General features: G+C 51.1%; 1 protein-coding gene across 3 annotated transcripts in view; it reads left to right on the plus strand.

The window, feature by feature from the left end:
- ETS1 (ETS proto-oncogene 1, transcription factor) overlaps positions 1-8,879 on the plus strand; it is a 61,080-nt gene extending 52,201 nt beyond the window's left edge. For all 3 annotated transcript variants that reach the window (XM_049800317.1, XM_049800316.1, XM_049800318.1), the window contains exons 7-8: positions 3,279-3,397; positions 3,975-8,879. In XM_049800317.1, coding sequence (XP_049656274.1) covers positions 3,279-3,397; positions 3,975-4,190 — 335 coding nt within the window. In that variant the 3' untranslated portion in view covers positions 4,191-8,879. The remainder of the gene's footprint in view (positions 1-3,278; positions 3,398-3,974) is intronic.
- The last annotated feature ends 9,789 nt before the right edge of the window (positions 8,880-18,668 follow it).

The raw sequence follows: 18,668 nt of genomic DNA on the forward strand, positions 1-18,668 counted from the left end.
CTTGGGGCTGCATCCAAAAAAAAAGGGTGCAGGAACGCTCACTGGTGGTTGTTTTTGGAGATAATCAAGGCAACAGGTTGTGTGGTGGGATACACTCACCAAGCTACACCGGCCTTGGGACGGTCGGTGCGGCTGTGCGTGCTTGTACCATGAAGTGATTCTGGACTGGGCGTTGCGCTGGGGATTTCCAGCCACAGCTGGGGATGAGTGGAAGGGTTGAAGCAGAAGGGATGGAAAATGGGCGCTGCTCCCAGTTCCTGCGGGGGCGGAGGTTTGGGGTGCGGAGACAAGCCCGGCAGCTTCATGCTTGCCCTGGTAGCTTTGGGGACACGACGTCAGGGAGGTGGCATCTCTGCGTGAGCCAAGGGTCACTTTGAAATCCTTTTAGGCATTGGGAAAAAACAACTCCCTGCTCCTTGCTGGTCTGCAGAGCGGGCAAAAGAAGCTCATTTCTGAAGACGGCCCTCCCAGCACTAATTACCGCTGTTCTAGCCTACCAGATGATGCATGGACCTCCAGCACCCCTTCCCTAATCATTTCACCTTCCCACCCTGCCATCTCTCCAGAGCTGTTTTTGTGCATGCAGGCTCAGGCATGTGCTGGGGTTTGGTTCCTGCCACCTCGTGCATCGCCTGCCTCACTGACATTTCGGAGTCCTGCCCCAGCGGCAGTGGCACATCTGCAGGGCCTCCGCTGCCTTCCCCTCTGGCAGGGTGTGTGTTTATAGGAGCTGAGACATGCCTGCAAGCCCTGCAGTAAACACATTCTTGACATAATTGCTTGTCCAACACAGAGGAATTTGGGGTTTTACACGTGTTCCGCAGGCAGCTCGGACTAGACTTTGGGAATCCCTGTTCCAAGGATGACACTGCTTCCTTCAAAATCCCAAAATACCTGGCACAGAGGCAGGAGCCCTACCTCGCTTGCTGGAGAGAGGGTGAGAAATTGCTGGGTTTCCCGACACCTCTCCGTGTCAGCTGGCAGACGAGCCGTGAGCACCAAGCATGAACTGCACTGGCCACTTGGCTCGGGGTTAATGACATTTGAACCTTAAAAGCCTCCTGCAGAGCCAGGGTGGCTCAGGGGTATTTTGAGGGCAGTTGCTTACCCAAGAACCTGGCGCCTAGGTGATGGGTTTCCATCCGTCTTATTCTGGGGAAGGAATAAAAAAAAAAATCCTTGTTCATTGGTAGGGCAGGAGAGAAATCAATGCGAGGTGATGAACCTGGTCTTGCTTCAGTCTTGTCTCCTAGCACTGTTTCTCTGTTAGCCTGTCTTGGGTGCTGGGTGCTCTCTGTATGTGTGAAGGGAATTGATGTAAAGTCAGAAGGGCCAAGAGAAACCAGCCCCATGTGAATTCACCTGCAATTCTCAGTGGAGGACCTCAGGTGGCTGAAATAACCTTTTTGCCCAATGTTTTCTCTGTATTTAAAGCTCGCTGCTATAAATAGGTCTAAACTTTGAGATGCGGTGGCATTTCAGGCCAGGGTTTTGGCTCTTCCCTTTCGGATGAGAGGCAAAGGCGTCATCTGAATTTCCTCCCTCGTTTTGGCGCAGATAATCCAACTCCATCCCTACCGGAGAGTGCGGTCGCAGAGCCAACGTCTTGGCAAGCTCCTGCCAAGAATGACGGGCTGGAGCCTTTCCCCACTGAGTGTCGTCTTCCCATTTACAAGCAGAGAGATGCTCTGAGCTCCCTGCTCTGTCCTGCCCATGGCTGTGCGATAACTCCCAGTGCTTGGTGGAGGAGCCAGTGCCTGCAAAACCCTGGAGCGGTTGCTTGGGGATAACAGGAGGGAAACAATTTGGGGAGGGCTGGACAGGGCACAGCGATTCCCCTGTCCTGGAGCCAGCTCTCTCATTTCCTCCTCCCCAGCAGCTTGTCTGCTTTTGAGTCATTTTAAATCTTGTGGAAAAGGGGGAGCAGCTCTCTCTTCCCTCTGCGGGTTATCCTGCAGCCACAGCTCTGACAGCCCTCGTTGTCATTCTTGGAAGTAGGCTGTTCTCCATCCCTTTTTCTGAGTACATAACTCTTTTTTTCCCTGCTTGAAGATTCTGGTCATTGCTGTTAGCAGGCGGGTTTACCCCAGCCTGCCGTCCTAATCCAGCCTGTGCAATTCTTTTCATGATAAATCATTTCCTCTAACCTCTGACTTTGTTTATTATTATTATTATTATTATTGTCATTCTTATTATTAGTGATATAGTCTAAGCTGTGTTTAAAACACGGTACAATCTCTCCCAAAACATGTTGCCCAGAGCTAAGTGCTATATTTTGGGTGCGGCTGCATCTGGAAGTTGCTCATCAAAGAGGTTTTGGCTTGAGGGCTTCTCCTCTACCTTTTATTGGGACAAAAGCGCAAAGAAGAGATAAGTATTTTGAAATCGCTCCACGTACACCATTAATCCAGCCAAAACCAGGCTGCAAAGCCGCAGGCTCTCAGTGGCGTGCACCGGGTACTGCAGGCTAGATGTGTTGGGCTCAGGACCCCGTGCCAAATTGCTGTTGGCCAAAATCAGCACCCAGGGGAAAGACGGAGACCATGACGTTGTAAGGAGGGGCTGGCTGAATGTTCGTGGCATGGGATGCTGCGTGATGCCTCATGCCTCTGTGGCTGGATTAGGGGAATCGGCAGCCGCAGGGAGGTTTGTTTATGGGCTTTGCTAAGACCGTGACAGGGCTGTGATGGGGAGATCCACCGGTCCTGAGCTCGTGAGATCTGTCTTCCAAGCCAGCCAGCCCCTTCCTTCCCTGCACTGAGATCTACAAGCCGGCGTAGCCCATTCCTGCAGCAACACGCCCTGGAAAGAGGCCAAATAATTTTCATACCTGGGTCCCCCCTTATCTCGGTAAACAGCAATGGAGCAAAGAGTCAAGGTTGGGAAGCGGGAGTCTGATGGAGTTCATGCGATGGCCAGCAGCATTTTGGCATGGAGGAAATGGTGGTGCTCTTGTGCCAAGACAATGACTCCTTGCTGTGTGGATGCCAGAAAAATAATCCTATTTATGTAACTCGAAGTGAAACATTCCGATGCATGAATATTCAGCTTTTGATGCAAATAGGAAGCTCTTTTACCTGCAGGATTTAACTCTTAAGCTGTCATCTCAACCCAGATCTTGCCCTGTGGCCACTGATGGGTTTTTTTGGTAGTAGAAGGTTTTATTTTTTTCAGTGAGCACTGTTTGCATGCGATTTTTTTTTTCTTCCCCCCCTCTGGGATAGAAAGGGCTGTGCTTTTCCTGGTATTAATGTATCATGTCTCCTTTGTCCTTCTAGGCAGTGGACCCATCCAACTGTGGCAATTCCTGCTGGAACTGCTCACTGACAAGTCCTGTCAGTCCTTCATCAGCTGGACGGGTGATGGCTGGGAATTCAAACTTTCTGACCCAGATGAGGTAGAGTGACCTGGAATTAAGTGTACAGCCCAAATTCCTCTGAAATATTGGTGTGGATAACCCTCCCCTCCTCTCTTCAGTGCTGAGATTTGGGCAGTCACGTTGTTCTGGTCTTGGGTATGTGTGGGGGAAAACAATGAATTAGAGCCCAGCTGAAAACTTGTTAAAAATTGGGCTGCAGTAATACCTAGAAAGTTGTAATTTGTGCCCAGAGTTGGTGTGAAGTAGTTGAAACACCATAGAGAGAGGCATTTTGCCAAAGCTCTTCAAATAGGATGTGTTCAGGTGAGAGGGGGACTTCCCACTGATTTTGGGGAACAGATGGGTCATTCGTTCCCTTCCCTGACTTATATAGCCGAGTCCTCTGCAATATTCTGCCATTGCATGGAGGTTGCTTTTCCCAAACTTTAACGCTTGTGACCCATCCGTGTCCATCTTAAAGATGAGGAAAGTCCTCTCCCTTCCCTCCTGTCCGGCACTGCTGCTTGCCGATGGCTGCCCGACCCAGCCAGATTGATTATTCCTTCCCTTCCCTGTGATGTGCACCCCCCCTTGACTCTCCTCACCCCTCTCCCAGGTGGCGAGACGATGGGGCAAGAGGAAAAACAAACCCAAGATGAACTACGAGAAGCTGAGCCGTGGCTTGCGCTACTACTACGACAAGAACATCATCCACAAGACGGCCGGGAAACGCTACGTCTACCGTTTTGTCTGCGACCTGCAGAGCCTGCTGGGCTACACGCCTGAGGAGCTCCATGCTATGCTGGACGTCAAGCCAGATGCCGATGAGTGAAGGTGGCCTGCCGGGGCGGAGGGTCACCCCGTGTCATCTTGGAGAGTTGATGGGACTTTTTCTGTTGGTTCTTTTTTATTTTTGCTGTTATTTTTGTTGTTCGTTGGTTTTTTTTTTTGTTTTGTTTTTTTTTTAAAGAGCAACTCCTATTTGATGCTTTGAGGATGTTGGGAGAGAGGGTGGTGGAAGAAGCAAACTTTTGGCTGAAACCCAAAAAGTTTGGTTCAGAGAAGGATGGGCTTTTTTTTTTCCTGAAAGCTCCAAGACAGGCTTTTTTGGGGTGAAATTCTGAGTTTTAAGAAAGCCAGAAAAATGTAGCTCACTTAAAAAAACCCCAGCCCCTTCCCCATCCCTTGCTATTTAGAAAAAATATTATCGAATGGATCCCTTCGGTTTTTGTGTTATTCGCACACAAACTGACAGTTCAGGAAATGACAGTGTTCCCGAAGATTTGAGGATTTTAAACTTTTTTTGGAGGGGGGGGGGGGGGGCGGGGACAGGGCAGGAAAACCAAAGCAGGTGAATATTCCTGCTGCGGGGAGGGGCAATACAGGAAAAAACCAAGAACTGTTTGTCGTTCTTGTTACATTGCCTTTCTGTTGGTTGTCGTCTTTTCTACAAAAGACAGAATTTTTGCTAGGAGGGATCAAGACTTTTTGTTTTTTTAAAATTTGTTAAAGTTTTATTTTATTAAATTTTGTGCCAGTATTTTTTTTTTTTTAAATAGTCTTAAGCTCTAAGGTGGTCTCAGTATTGCAATATTGTGTGTGTTTGTTTCTGTTATGCCAGCAGAGAGTTTTATCACAGTGAGGAAAAAGAAAAAAAAACAAACTAATTAGTTTATGTAGACCCCACTGGAGAAGTGTAATGCTACGACTCGGCATCTCCGAATCGTATGTGAAGGAAAATTAACTCCAAACTAGCTCCTAGTGATGCTGGCTGGGTGTGCCACTCTTGCTTCCAGGCCCACATGCTTTGCTCCACCATTTGCTGATAAAGCTGGTTGAAATTTCTGCTATTTTTGTTGTTGTTAAAAAAGGGGCCTTTTTGTACGGCTGCGTTTTGTGCACGAAACCTGTCAAGCTTTGCGGGGAGAATGTCTTTCTGCGTTTTCCAAATCACTTTTTTGCTCAAGGAACACTTTGGTGCTTTCAGAAAATTTGGTGGGGTTTTTTTTTTTTGAAGGGGAAAGGGGAGAGATTCCAGTGTTTTGAATGTCGTAAATGGAAAAGATGTAAGTTGATGGCGGGGGCGGGGGGGGGGGGGAAATGAGGAAAAAGTTGAAAAACCAAAGGGAAATGTTTTTTCCTTCCTGTTTCGACCAGCTCTATCTTTATTGCTCTATGTCTTAACCAGCCTGGGCACACGCAGAAAGGAAATTGTCCTTGCAAATGGGTTCTTTAGTGCTCTTTGTAAGCCTGATCCTGCAAACCCTGTCAGGGTGTGATTAACATGAAGCATATGACTGGTGTCACCGGGGTAAATGAGAGGTCTCATGTGCTTGCCTGAGACAGTTGCAGCATCAGTCCCATGGGGAGCTGCTCCGCCTGTCCTCCAAACCTTGTGCAACTGGTTTGTGTTCAGAGGGGTAAATCCTGCTGCACCGAGCACTTCCCGGGATGCTCTGAGCCGACTGAGGCTGACGACCGCCTTCGGCATGGGCTCAGTGTGAGTTAGAGGATCGGGCAGTGAGCGTTTCCGTATCCAGATAAGACCCTGAAGCCGGATCCGCGCAGGTCCGACTGCTGAATGGCATCTTTCGCCCCTGAGAGCCACTGAGCGTTTTCTTTTTAAAGACAGTATTATGCGTTTGAACCAAAAGTACCTTCTTTTTGTGTTGTTTGTCTGTCCGTCTGTGTGTTTTAGGTAGTTGCGTTCATTACAGAGGCACTGTGAGACAGTAGTGAGGGGCGACGTTGGGAGAGGCTTTCCAGAGATGCTTGCTGGGTGATGCCTGCCTGATACAGGCTGGTATATCGGGTCGGCACAACAGGACTCTGTGTGCAAAGAGCCAAAATATTTAGGCATGTAGCCCCTCTGCACAGAGGCAGAGTCGGATGGGGAGCTCAACCCCGGGGCAAGGTGATGCTCAAAGGTGCTGGGCTCTCCTCCGCTTCCTTTGGAGCTGGGGGTACCCAGCACCGCTGTATCCCCGGTTGGTCATTTTGGGGCAAATCAGCCCCCAAACTGCTGCGTGCTTAAAAAACAAGGTGCTGGTGGAGGAGAAATGAGTGGGCCAAGAGAGAGCTCCAGCCAAGGGGGATGGAAGCAGATGATAGTTTAGGTATAGGAGGTTATTAGTTATGCTGTTAGCTCAGGGGGCTGGGGCTGCGCATCATCCCACTGAGCGTACAGAAAGAAAAGGGTGGGATGGACAAGAAAGGAAGGAAAAGGGGATGAAAGGAAGGTGAAAGGAGCATGCACCAAAGGAGGAAAGGGACGCTGCCCACTGGGAAGTGAAACTTCAGCTCATCTCCTCAGGTAGACAGGGAGTATGGGAGAAAGCAGCTTGGCCAAGCTGGAGAGAGGAAAGGAAAACATGGGTATCGTGGATGAGGCCCCTCCACCGGCGAGGCACCGGGGCAGACCTCTACCGCAGAAGCAGGGCTCGCAGCAGCTGCTGAACAGGCTGAAAAGGGAGTTGAGTAAGATGTGACGGCACAGAAATGTGCAGGGGAGGAGTAGTTAAAGAGCATCCCAACAGGACAGGCCGTATGTGGGTTGGATTTGCAGCAATCGGATGGGGTTTTTTGGTGTTCAGGGTTGCTGTCTTGCATGCAGCTGCAAAGTGCCCTTAGCTTATCCTTCACGGACCGCTTCTAGGAGCGCTTTGAAAAATCCCCCTTATGCCCTTAGAAGGGGTGCTGCCAGGAGGCCAGGCGTCCCGTCTCCTGCCCTTGGCAGCAAGCTGTGTCCCAGGACATCTCCTGCGGTGTTCGGATGCTCCACTGCAGCTGAAGTGCCTTTTTCAAGCAGAAAACAGGGATAAAATTTCCCTCAACGGAAGGAACTGCAGGTTCGGGTACCAACCCCATCCTTTGTGCTTATTTTTTCGCGGTTTCCAAGCCAAACCTGTGCATGCCCAGTGATTTTGGGAAGATGGTTTAAAGGTTAGAAAGGGCAAGTCGTGGAAAGCAGCTCTGTTTTTTGGAAGTAGCTCCTGGTTGGAGCTTCTCCATCGTTTCTCTCAGCCATTTGCCATCCCAGCTCGCAGCCTGTGTGCAAGTGCAGCAGTAAAAGGGTAGTACAATCTTAGGGACATCAGGTTCATAATTTTCTATTTTCCTCTATTTTTTTATTCTCAATCTAGAGACCATCCCGGAGAGGGCTGTGTGCTGTTTATACACTGGAAATTTGCAGATTTGTTTTTGTTCCCTTTTTTTTTTCTTTTTCTTTTTCTTTCTGCTTTTTAATTGTATGTTGACTTTTGGCGAGGGATGTGCTGGAACCCAAACCCTCTGACCTCCTGTTCTTCGAGGCCGTGAAAATTTGGTTAACCGCCTCACACGTGCTGAACCAGAAAGATGGGTTTGAGAGGGATGATGGAGATCTGCTGAGGATGGGACTTGCCTCTGTGCTGGTTTCTCTGCATGGGGGCAAGCTTCACCCTCGGCAGATACACGTGGCTTTTGTAAATGGGGTAATTTTGTCTTGTTTTGGAATGTCTCAGGTGCTTTTGGTGATTTTTTTTGGGATATTTTCTGTGTCCTGCTCATGATCTGCTGTTCTTCGTACGGGGGGCACGTCCCCTTGTTCTCCCCGGCAGAGCCTGAGCCCTACCTTGGGAGCGTAGCACTATCAAACAGCTTTCCAGGTCCTCGGCAGTTGATATCTGGGACCTCGGTAAAAGAAAAAAAAAAATCCAAAACCTGGTGAAAAATGGAAGCACTTTTTCTGCTGCCTTTCTGTCTTCATCTCTGTGTGTAGGATGACCATAACCCGTGGACACTCACGTGTGCAAGTGTAGATCCGTTTTATTTCCACACTACCACCATCCCACTCTAGACATGGTCGTTGAGGTGGAGAAATAGCCAAACGGGGCAAGGAATAGAAGATATTGTAAGATTTAACCTTCTCACATCTTTCCAAACCAACACCTCCAAAAAACGGCACCGATAAATTCCGATGCTGCAGGAAATGTCTCCATCTTCTGACTCTTGCTCTTCTGGAGGGGTTTCTGCGAGGCTTCAGGGCTCGGTTGCTTGCTCCTCGTTAATGTCGCAAAATTGGGATGCCTTGGCGCGCTCTGCTCTCTGGTAGGGTCTAGATAACATCCATGAGCTGTTGTCTACATTCCAAAGAGGTTTAAATAAATGATAAATCTATGTATACATATATGTTAAAATGGAATATCTCCAGGAATTAACTGCCTCAGTTAAAAAAAAAAAAAAAAAAAAAGTTCTTTGTTTTGTTCTGTTTTGTTTTTACACATGGGATTTTTTTTTAAGCTGATAAACATAGAAGAAGAAAAAAAGAAAGAGATTGTTATATTGTGCTGTTCGACTATTTTCCAACTTGTATTTTCATATAATTTATATTTTTTAAAAGTGGAAAAAAATTTTAAAAGCGAGATTAAAAAAAAAGGAAAAAGCAGGTGCTTTTTAAAAAAACTGAGCTGAGGTAGCTTAGAGATGTAGCGATGTGTGTGTGTGTCCGTGTGTTGTGTTGTGTTTTGTTTTGTTTTGTTTTGTTTTTAAAGGATACAAAAAAAAAAGTCCCTCCTACATTGAATTCTTAAAGGAGGAGGGGATTGGTTTTGTTTTAATTGCTGATGCTGGCACATCATTTTGCTGGAGAGTTTTTTATATACTGTAGCCTTATTTCATATCGTATTTTAAACCATGTGAAATTAAAAGAAGAATAATTCATAACCCTCAGTGTCGGTGTGCTTATTCGTTGCCTTTACTCTCTAAAATCAGGGAGCAAAGTGGAAAACCAATGCAAAAAACATAGAAATGCCAGCAACTTCTATGGGTTTTTTTTTTTTTTTCATTACTAAACAAAATTGCATGGTTATAGGAAATAAGGGTCCGCCTGGCATCGCAGCCTCTGGTCTCGGGGGCCGGAGAAGGGAGATGCTGCATCCCGCCAGCTCCCTCTCGCTTTGGGAGTATGGGTTGTCCTCTCTGGCTCCTCGGAAACCGTCACCACTCCGCCTTGCTGTCCCAGGGGCAATTCCAGTGTTTCAAAATGATCTTTCATCCTGAATCATCACTGGAAGTTTGGGATATCTGTGGTTTACCACCCCAAATGACTTCTATGGTAGTATTTTCTTCAGCAGGCTCTTGTGAAATAGGTGTAGCCAACTCGCAAAGCCCTGTGGCCACCAGCTCGCCCTCGCTGCAGTGTGGAAGTGCTGCTGGGCATCCGCTTTCCTAGTCCAGACCTCGGGCTTGTGCTCCGTCAAGAGGAGAAAGCTGCCTCTGGGCTCCTAATAGATCAAATCAGACCATTGTGCTTCAGATCTTTGAAAAATACATGTGTTTTTATACATGATGTTTTTCCCGGTGAGTTTTATGCTGGCTCAGGTATCCCCTGGTCCTCATCAAGCCAGGAGGAAATCTGTGTTGTGTCTAATTGGACGAGGGTTTGATTGGAGCCCGTTAGCATGTAGGTGCTGATTAATGTAGCCAACATCTCAGGGAGGTTCACGGTCCAGGAGCTGACGCTTATTCATAGGGCTGGTGAGTTTGCGTGATGGTAAATTCCCAGAGGACAGTATCATTGACGCTTGTTTGCTTGAGTCAGCATGAAGTGGATTAGACAAAGCGTTCAGAAACGCGCCGCTCAGATTTATCGAAAACAAGAAGGGCGGACAAGTCATCGGAGTAAAGAGGATGCGACAGATGAATCCAGGATAAGGAATATTTATAACAACTCCATGTATAGTAACTCAGCTTGCAGCCAGGCAGGAAGCAAGATGTCCCAGACAAGAACTGAAGGCCAAGGGGTGGAGACCCACGATGGTCCTCATTGCAGCCGTAGCGCCGTCCTGGGATGCCGGTGGGACACCCGTGTGTTTCGAAAGCTCAGCTAACCCCCCCGCCCCGAGCTCAATAACACCAGGGTCTGGCAGAGAGGCTGGGTGAGACCCCAAAACGGGGACAACCCTAGGGACACCAGCCAGGTGAGCATCCAGCCCTCTCCATCCTTGGCTTGGAGACACAGAGCTCCAAGCAGGAGCAGAGCTCAAGCCCGCCTTTGCCGCCGGCTGAGCCGCTGCGGGACCTTGATCTTGCCGTAGCTCTTTTCATCGCAGCTGGAGCCGCCGGGCCAGGCGGCTTGGCCTCGTGCTCGGCTGAGCCCGGCCGCCCTGGGTAAATAAACAGTGAGCGCAACTCCTTTCCCATCCGCCGCTTTCAAGTCTCCGTGCAGCCGCTCCACGTCGGTGGCTTTTCGGTGAGGGGGGGGGGGGGGAACAGCTAAAAAGCAAAGGGGTGACCGTGCCCCAGCTCTTCGAAGGGGTTTTGCCCCCCACCCTTGCAGAAGGGCTGTGCACGCAGGGGAGCACGCAGCGCTCTGCAAGCCTTCGCAAAACCAGAGGATGCCGCTGGTCCTTGCAAGCGAGAGGGAAAGAGAGGAATTAAAAACCGAAGGGGAAGCTGAGCCACAGGCACCCAGCGTACCTTGTCCCCACCCCAGCAATTGCAGACGATTGCTTTAACGCTTGCGCTAAAAATACCGCCCGGTGGCCTACCGGGGGAAGCCCCCGTGCACCTGGGGTACCCGCTGGGGAAATGATGGCCAGCAGTTAACGGCCCCCGCGGTCGAGCACCCCACCTCCCCGCTCCCCCAAAGGAAGCACCGGGGGCTGCAGACGAAGCAAATGCTCCCCCCTTGATGCCCCTGCCCCGTTCCCCCGTCTCCTTTTCCCAGGCTTGAGGGTCTCTGTGCCGACACTGGGTGCAATAACCTGCTTAGGAGATTTGGGATGGGGAAGCGGAGTTTGGGGAGGGAGCCGGAGCTCTTCCCGTGGGAAAAGCATCGCCACCGCAGCTCTGCACCCCCAAAAGCGGTCCCGCGTTGTTGCAGCAGCGCATCCCGCAAGCAAGCTGTTAATAAAAGAGCATCAAAATGTAGCTTAAGAGGAAAGGGTTTGCTGGGGGGGGGGGGGAGAGGGGGGATGAGCTCCCCAGCAGGAAAAACTCGCCTGTGCGGGGAATTGCACCTTTAGGAGGATTTTGCACGGCTTATTGGCCCCAGGTGCTGTTGTGTGGCTGCTCAGGCGCGTGATTTAAACAAAGCCAGAACAGCAAGCAGGTTTTTTTCCAGAGTCTAGCATATACGTGGCCAGGGATGTATGCATCCAGCAGCACAGCGGAGCAGGAGGCAGCGTATCCCCGGGGTGGGCCGGGGGCTGGCGTGGGTTTTGCACGCTCGAAAGCAGCCGCACACGCCGAGAGCTGCTGCTCTAAATAGAGGCCGGAGAGCAAACGGGTCTTTTTCAGGTTGGTGTCTTGAAATGAGACATCTAAACTGGCGCTTGAGGGAAATAAAAGAGAGATTGAAACAGGAACCGAAATTACTGAAGACTAAACTAAGGGAAGGGCTCTCTAGAAATCTCTGAGATAGAACAAGAGAGGTGGAGGGAGGCGGTGAAAGAGGAGAAATGTGAATATAGGAGCAGGCAGCAGGAGGACGGAGAGGTGCGAGGAGGCGGACTGGGGTGCTGCAGCGGCGAGGCGATGAGCTTTGCTCCTTCCCTCGGTCATGCGGGGCATGCACCGGCGTGCAGCTGCACGCGATACGCGTGCACACCCTTGCACACGCGTGCACACCCTTGCACGCTTGCTAGTCATGGCCTTACACCAGAATAATGAGATTTAGGGCTGCTGGAAGGGATTTAGACACTCGGACCCTATTTACCCGCCTGGGGCTCGCCGTGCCCGGGGTTGTGCTGGGGGTGCCAGGGCTGCCTTTCGGAGTCAGCACTTTCTGCTCCGCATGCTGTTTGCTTTCCGCGGCCGGTTCCCTCCCGCTGCGCCGAGGCCTCTGAACGCCATCCAACAGCAACTTTCCGGCTCCTCCAAAGGCCTTTCCCCCACGCCGGCTAGCGCTGCTGCCGTTCCCTGGCCTCGCTTGAAAGCCATTCCCACAATAAGCTATTGTGCCAGGCTGCTCCGGAGGAGAGGCGGCGACCGGGGCCAAAACCCGGCTGCCGGGGGGGGGGGGGGGGGGGGGGGGGCCGTGTGCCTGCCAGCACCCAGCTGCCTCGTGGGGAGCCCAGGACCAGGGATGCTCCCCAAAATGCTGCGGCCCTGCGGTAGGGATGCTCTCCAAAATACTGTATTCCTGGGGTAGGGGATGCTCCCTGAATTGCTGCATCCCCCTCTTGCCCGCAGCAGCCTTTTGGGGGTTTGGGGTGGCAGCAGGATACTCGCAGCCCTGGCCGGGCTGACCTGAGCTTATTTCATCCTTAAGACAGCGCTGTCTTTGCGTGGGAGAAAATGGCGATGTCCTAATTTCTCTCCCCCCCGGCTTGAATTGCCCTTGGCCCCAGCGTTGATGAGACCCGCTTGCGTCCCCGTCTGTGCCCCAGCTCAGCTCTGCGCTGTTTCTGAACTGCCTTCCTACACCCCCCTCTCCCTCCCATCCCCTTCTCCTTCATCCCTCCTGGCATCCCACACCCCCCATCTCCCACCGTCCCTCCTGCCCGGGGTCATCCCTGGCCCCCTCCCTCCCATCTCTTCCATCTCCACCTCTGGCACCGTGGCAAAGGCATCGCAAGGAACCCTGCCATGTATTTTCAGCTTCAATTAATGACATTTACCAGCTGGAAAGGACGAGGCAAAGCCAGAGCCATACAAGCCGTTGGCTCGGTGCAGACCACCAGCGTGCCCGCCGCAGACCACCGGCGAGCTCGGGGCCCCGAGCCCAAACCCAAGTAGCCCTGGGGCTCGCGGGGAGCTGGGTGCGGGCGGCTGCGTGGGCTGGGAGGGATGGAGGGGAGAGCAAAGTGCTGCCGAGCTCAAACCCCAGCAGAGAAAGGGGTTTCTTTCAGAGGGGGGGAATCATCCTTTCAGGGACTAGGTGCTCCAAGGAAAAATTGAAAATAAAAATCCCTGCATTGGTTTTTTTTTTTGGCATTTTTATGCTTCTTCCCTTCTTCACCCCGGTTGCTCCTGCAGAAACCCCAGCCGCAGCTTTGCGCCGGTGATGGCATCACCGTCCTCGTGGCGGGGGCTCCGCTCGAGGGAGGGCAAACCCTTTGCTAAATGAGCTCAAGAATTCGGGCACGGGGTTTTGGCAGCAGGAAAGGGGTTTGCTGCCAGTCTGTAAGGGCAGGAGGGGTGGGCAGGTGTCCCACGGTGTAGGTTTAGGAGGCAGAAGCTGTGACTTGCGGAGCTGTTAGGAAGTTTGGCTTCTTTCACCCTCCCTGCCTCAGTTTCCCCAAGTGCAAACCTGTTTCCCCAGCCTTCCCTGCCTGGTTTAAAAAGACCACAGGAATGCTGGGGGTTGGAATGGCTGCTCCTGCCAGCCCCACCACCACCATGTTGTTTCATCGAAGCCTTTTTCCAATTACCCGTATACCCAGCCAGAATAAACCCGGTGCTGCAGAATAAACCCATGCCTGCATCTCTGGCAGCCTTTCCCTGGCTCTACCCCAAATATCTCCCAGGACGGTGGGATGGGGGTCACTGGGGAATGTCGTATGGGGTTACCCTGGGGACACCGTGCACAAAACCTGAGGGCTGGGACCCTCCGCACCGGGCTGCAGGGATCAGGGTCCCGTGGGAAGGTCGGTGGGATGCTGTCTGAGCAGCTCAGGGCGCTTGCTTCCTATGAACAGCCTTTGCAAGTGGTTATGTTTTTCAAATACACCCACCTGGGTTCCCAAAATGCTTTTCTGGGAAGACGGGGGACAGCTGAGAGAGCAGGCATCAACACAGAGGATTCAAAATTAACGTGGGTGATTTTGGACCTTAACGACGTGCAAAAGCCAAACCCCGCTCTGCAGAGCATCGTTTCATCCAGCTTGGACCCATCCTGCTATTTCAGGGTCCGGCGGGCTGAGGGACACTCGAAATGGGGTCAGTGACGGTGGCTACACCTTGGTGAGGGCAAAGGCAGATGGAGGCACCGTGTCCCCCTGCAACTGCCCCAAATCCTGGGTGAAAGTAGCTTTTTTTGGCCCAGGCTGGAGGCTTGTTGCAGCCCTTGGTGCGAGCACCATCAGCATCTGTTTCTAATCCGCCTACCAGCTTGTGCTCCTCTCCCCCCCCCCGAGAAACCCTCCCAAAACGCCTTCTCCTCCGCAGCCCCCCAGTCTGGGCAAGCGGAAAGCCCTTGTCGGAGCAGAGCTCCCCGTAAATCACCAGGCTCTGCATCGCTGGGGGCTCGTTTTTCATCACGAAGACACCAAAAAAAAATTAGCAAGCTGGGGAAATATCGCTCTCGGCACAGAACTGGCACAGCCCCGGTTCGACTTTTCCCTCCCCCATGAGAACCAGCAACCGTCCTGGCTGGCTGGCACAGGGTGATGTGTATATTTATTTTTCCTTTTCCCCTTTTTGGGGTTGTGGTGTTTCTCCTGTGAGGTCTCACGCGGTGGCTTTCATGGCAGATCCAATCCCCGCTGATAAAAATAGGCCGAGGGCTTCATGCCAGCAAGGGAAAGAGGAGAAAGAGGGGATGAAATGCAAAATAAATAATGAAAGGCAAGTGAGCGGCACTCGCTGGGCTGCAGGAAGGCTTGTGGATCCAAGGCGTTGCTGGCTGCCGTGGGTATTAATATGGGGGAAAGTCTCAAGCGGTGTGATTTTGCCACCATCCGTGGGCGACACAGGCGAAAACCCCTTTGCTGGTGTCCTTAAGTGTGAATCTAAATCCTACAGCCCGTTTCCCCGCTGAATTTGGAAACCTCTGTCACTGTTGACCTAGTTAGAGGCAATGCCAAGCTCTTGGCTGGGATGTGCCAAGGGGTCTAGATCCCACGGTGGCAAATCTGGTCTGGTTTCTTTGGGATGCCAGCAGCTCCTGCGGTGATTTCAGCCGCCCAGCACCTGCCTGACCCCCCCTGGGGCTCCCAGCACCCATGGGTGCCTTTGCAAAGGGCATCTATGGGTGCTCTGTGCTGGCTGGGTAATTCCAAGTGGTTTCAGCATCTAAGGAAGCAAGATCTGGCTGATAGTCTCAGATGTTAAAGAAATGATGATTTTTTTGCAAGATTTTGTTCGCTGTATGAGATTTTTGTTTGGTGCCGCCATGGGGTTTGCCAGGTTTTGGTAAGATTTGTCCTTAATTTTAATGTCTGTGCGCCCTTATCCCCAAGGACAAAAATAGGATAACAACCAAAAAAGAGTGCCTGGTCTCATGGCTCTGCCAATATATGAATCTGATTTTGGGGTGAATAGGCAGGGGAATATAAACTAGGAGCAGCAAGGAACATCCCGGTGCTACGACAGCTTTTGGGCTCCAGCAGCACCAATATTTACAGCCAGAGTGGGGGAGCTGCAAAATTGGCCGCAGTTCAGGGCAGAGCAAGGAAAATGATTGGAATGAGGCTCCGGGAGCTTCATTTCTCTCCCTACGGGTAGGAAAGGGCTTATCCGGCTCACAGGCTCCCTCCCTCCACAGGGAAGAGAAATTTGGCAGCAGAGGGCTGAGGGATCCGGAGGCAAAAACCAGGCAGGGAACAAATTGAAAGTGGAAATGAGAAAGACGTATTTAGCGGCGAGGTTCGTTAACCGCTGGAAGGGCTTGCTCACAACTGCCGTGGCTTAAATGGAGCCTGGGGGGGCTCTTGTTTTGCTATTCCACCCCCCCGAATATTTGCTCCAGCTCAAATAAATGCATTCGTGCCTTGTAGCAGAGGGCACAGCAGGTCCTTGTGGAGATCCTACGAGGCTGCCAAGGCAGAGGTGCTGACAACAAGCCTGGGATTTTCACACGAGTTTTGGGAGAGTTTCTGCAACCGAATCTTATTTTGAGCTGGAAACATACCCCGGTGCCAATGGGAAGCCCATCCCTCACTAATCCCAACATCGCAATGTCGTAGCAGTAGCAAAATGGGATTTTGCATCTTTTCCTTCCCAACCATGTAGGACTGCACCAACCCAGGGCAAAGCTGGTGCCCGTCCCCAAAACCTCACAACCCAAACTCAAAATGGTGGTTGCAACCAGACACGCAGGGAAAAAACTAGAGCGATGTGACCACCTTTGCTTGGTCACGGTGAATCATCCGCAACTCAAGACCGGCGAGGCTGTGCCAACTGCTTGCTCACCCACCAGCAAAGAGAAAAAAAACCCCAAGGCAAGCCCAACAATTCAACAAAAAGCCATTTGCAAGTCTTCTCAGGAAGAGCCACCCGGTGCACATGCAACATGCTGGCAGGAAAACACAATGCAATTTCCATAGGAGCATTCCTGACGGCAGCCTGGGGATCTGTGCAATCCTTCTCCCTTAAAATTAGCAACGAGGAATGTGCAATTCCTACTGGGATGGCTTATGGAAATGATAAACAGAAACAGAACAAATAAAGTTTTATGTGTGGATTTAGAAATCTCGGCAGCTGGAGCGTTCGATTCCCCCACCATGAGCATCAGGCTTGGGGGGGGCGGTGTGAGAATAGAGCACAGGCTGCTTCCAGAAGTTGCACATTTCAGCTAAATTACTTTAATAAACAATTTGGTTTATGATTCAAACTCGCTTAACCACACAAGCAAAACTGATACAGATCAGTCGTTGGCTGGTATGCGCTCGCCGGCTGGGTTTGCACGAATCTGCAAGCCGGTCCTCACTCCCTGCGTGCATGCGTGGAGATGACCCATCGCAGATAAGGGCTGGATTAGTTCGGGAAAGCGGGTAGAAGAAGGATTTGAAGAGTTTAGCCCCAAATCTTGCCTTGACCATGACCAAAATGAGGTGGCACAGGAGGAGCACCAGCACAGAGCAGGTGATGGTCCTCCAGCCCTGCGTTGCATGAAGACCTGCATCCTTTTCTCTTTGCTGAGCACACCCCTCCTGTACCTGGATGGTCTTTCAGACTTGCTGACAATTTTCTCAGACATTCTTTTTAAGCCGTAGAGATCTCAGTTTTGGGTTGCCGTAACAACAGAAATAAACACAGAAGTTTCTGGTGGTGGATAAAAATGCCTTGTGGTTTTTGACCGACCAACTTCTGTGCATTCAGCTTCTAGATGCTTCGAAGAGGATGGCTTTTCAGAGAGCGCTGATGACTTCGTCTGGGAACAGCAGGGCTGTTTAAAGAGATTCAAAGTGCGGTCCCAAAATTTAGGCCATGGTGTTATGAGTAGGAGCTGATGGAGCTACGGAGAGAGGGGGTGTCTAAGCTTAGTAACATGCATGAAGGTTCAATGGGAAAAAATGCTGGTGCCTTCCCACGTGCACTTTGTATGAATGATGAAGGTGGACTGCAAGGGTTGATTTATTCAAAAAGCACCTCGTAGATATGGTTTACATCCTAGCAGATATTAGATGTGCTGACAAATGGGAACTGCATTCTTGACTTCCCTGTTTTTCCCCCAGAACACAGAGCCATTGGAGAAATACCCAGACTCCGTTGCTTTTCTTGTCATGCTCTGGTGGCATGGGGGGGTCCAAGCCATGCATGTCCCCATTTCTGCTGGACGAACCCTCTCCGTGAGCTTCATGTCCCCCAACTGCAGTCACCAAAATCACTGGCATGGTCCCTGACTCATTCCTGAAGCCCCAACACAGGGATGTCATGGATGGTAAGAGCAAAGTCTTGGGGGACTCCAGCCCTGCATGTCCTGATGAGGAGTCCCATGGTGTCCTCCTGTGGATGAAATCCCAGCCACCAGCAGATGTGGTTTTGGGAAGATCCCTTGAAAAACCAGCCAGGGAGAAGGCCAATAGATCTTCTTTGAGAAAAGCAAAGCCTGTAACAGAAAAGCGGGTGGTAAATGAATGAAAGTCCAGCACAGGAACTAGGAGCTGTGAATATCTTAGCCTGCTAGTGGGACTGCCTAACCTAAACCAGATTTCTGTATGAAATAACTCTAGGACATTTCCACCACAAACTATGCACTGCTGCTGCTTGGATAAGTCTGTACACCGTCATCCCAGTCTATTTTTTTCCCCATCTTCCCTTCCAAGCATTGTTCCAAGCCTGAAGACGCTGCCACAGCCGGCTGGGTGCCCTGGGAAATAACTTTCCCACCACTTTCTCTCTCTCCATGAAGGACATGGGGGGAAGCAGACAAGAGGTCTCGCCGAAGTCAGCGGGAAGTACGCGGTTGTGTGTCCGTGTGTTATTATTTAGGAGCATGGTTGGGAGGAGGCAACGTTGGCTCTTCATCCCCATCACCAGCAGAGCAAAGCTGGAGTTGAATTGGTTACTCAGGCTCCACGCAGGAGACCGTGGGGCGGGCTGGGAAGCAAGAAGCCTGGCTTGAAAGTCAGGATGGAGAAGACAATATCCATCTGCTTTCCAGGAATGGAGGATGAACACAAGGGACCATGACCTCAAGCAGAGTTGAACGGGCCAACGCAGC

The sequence above is a fragment of the Accipiter gentilis genome, chromosome 5 (assembly GCF_929443795.1).
Source record: "Accipiter gentilis chromosome 5, bAccGen1.1, whole genome shotgun sequence".
Lineage (NCBI taxonomy): Eukaryota > Metazoa > Chordata > Aves > Accipitriformes > Accipitridae > Astur > Astur gentilis.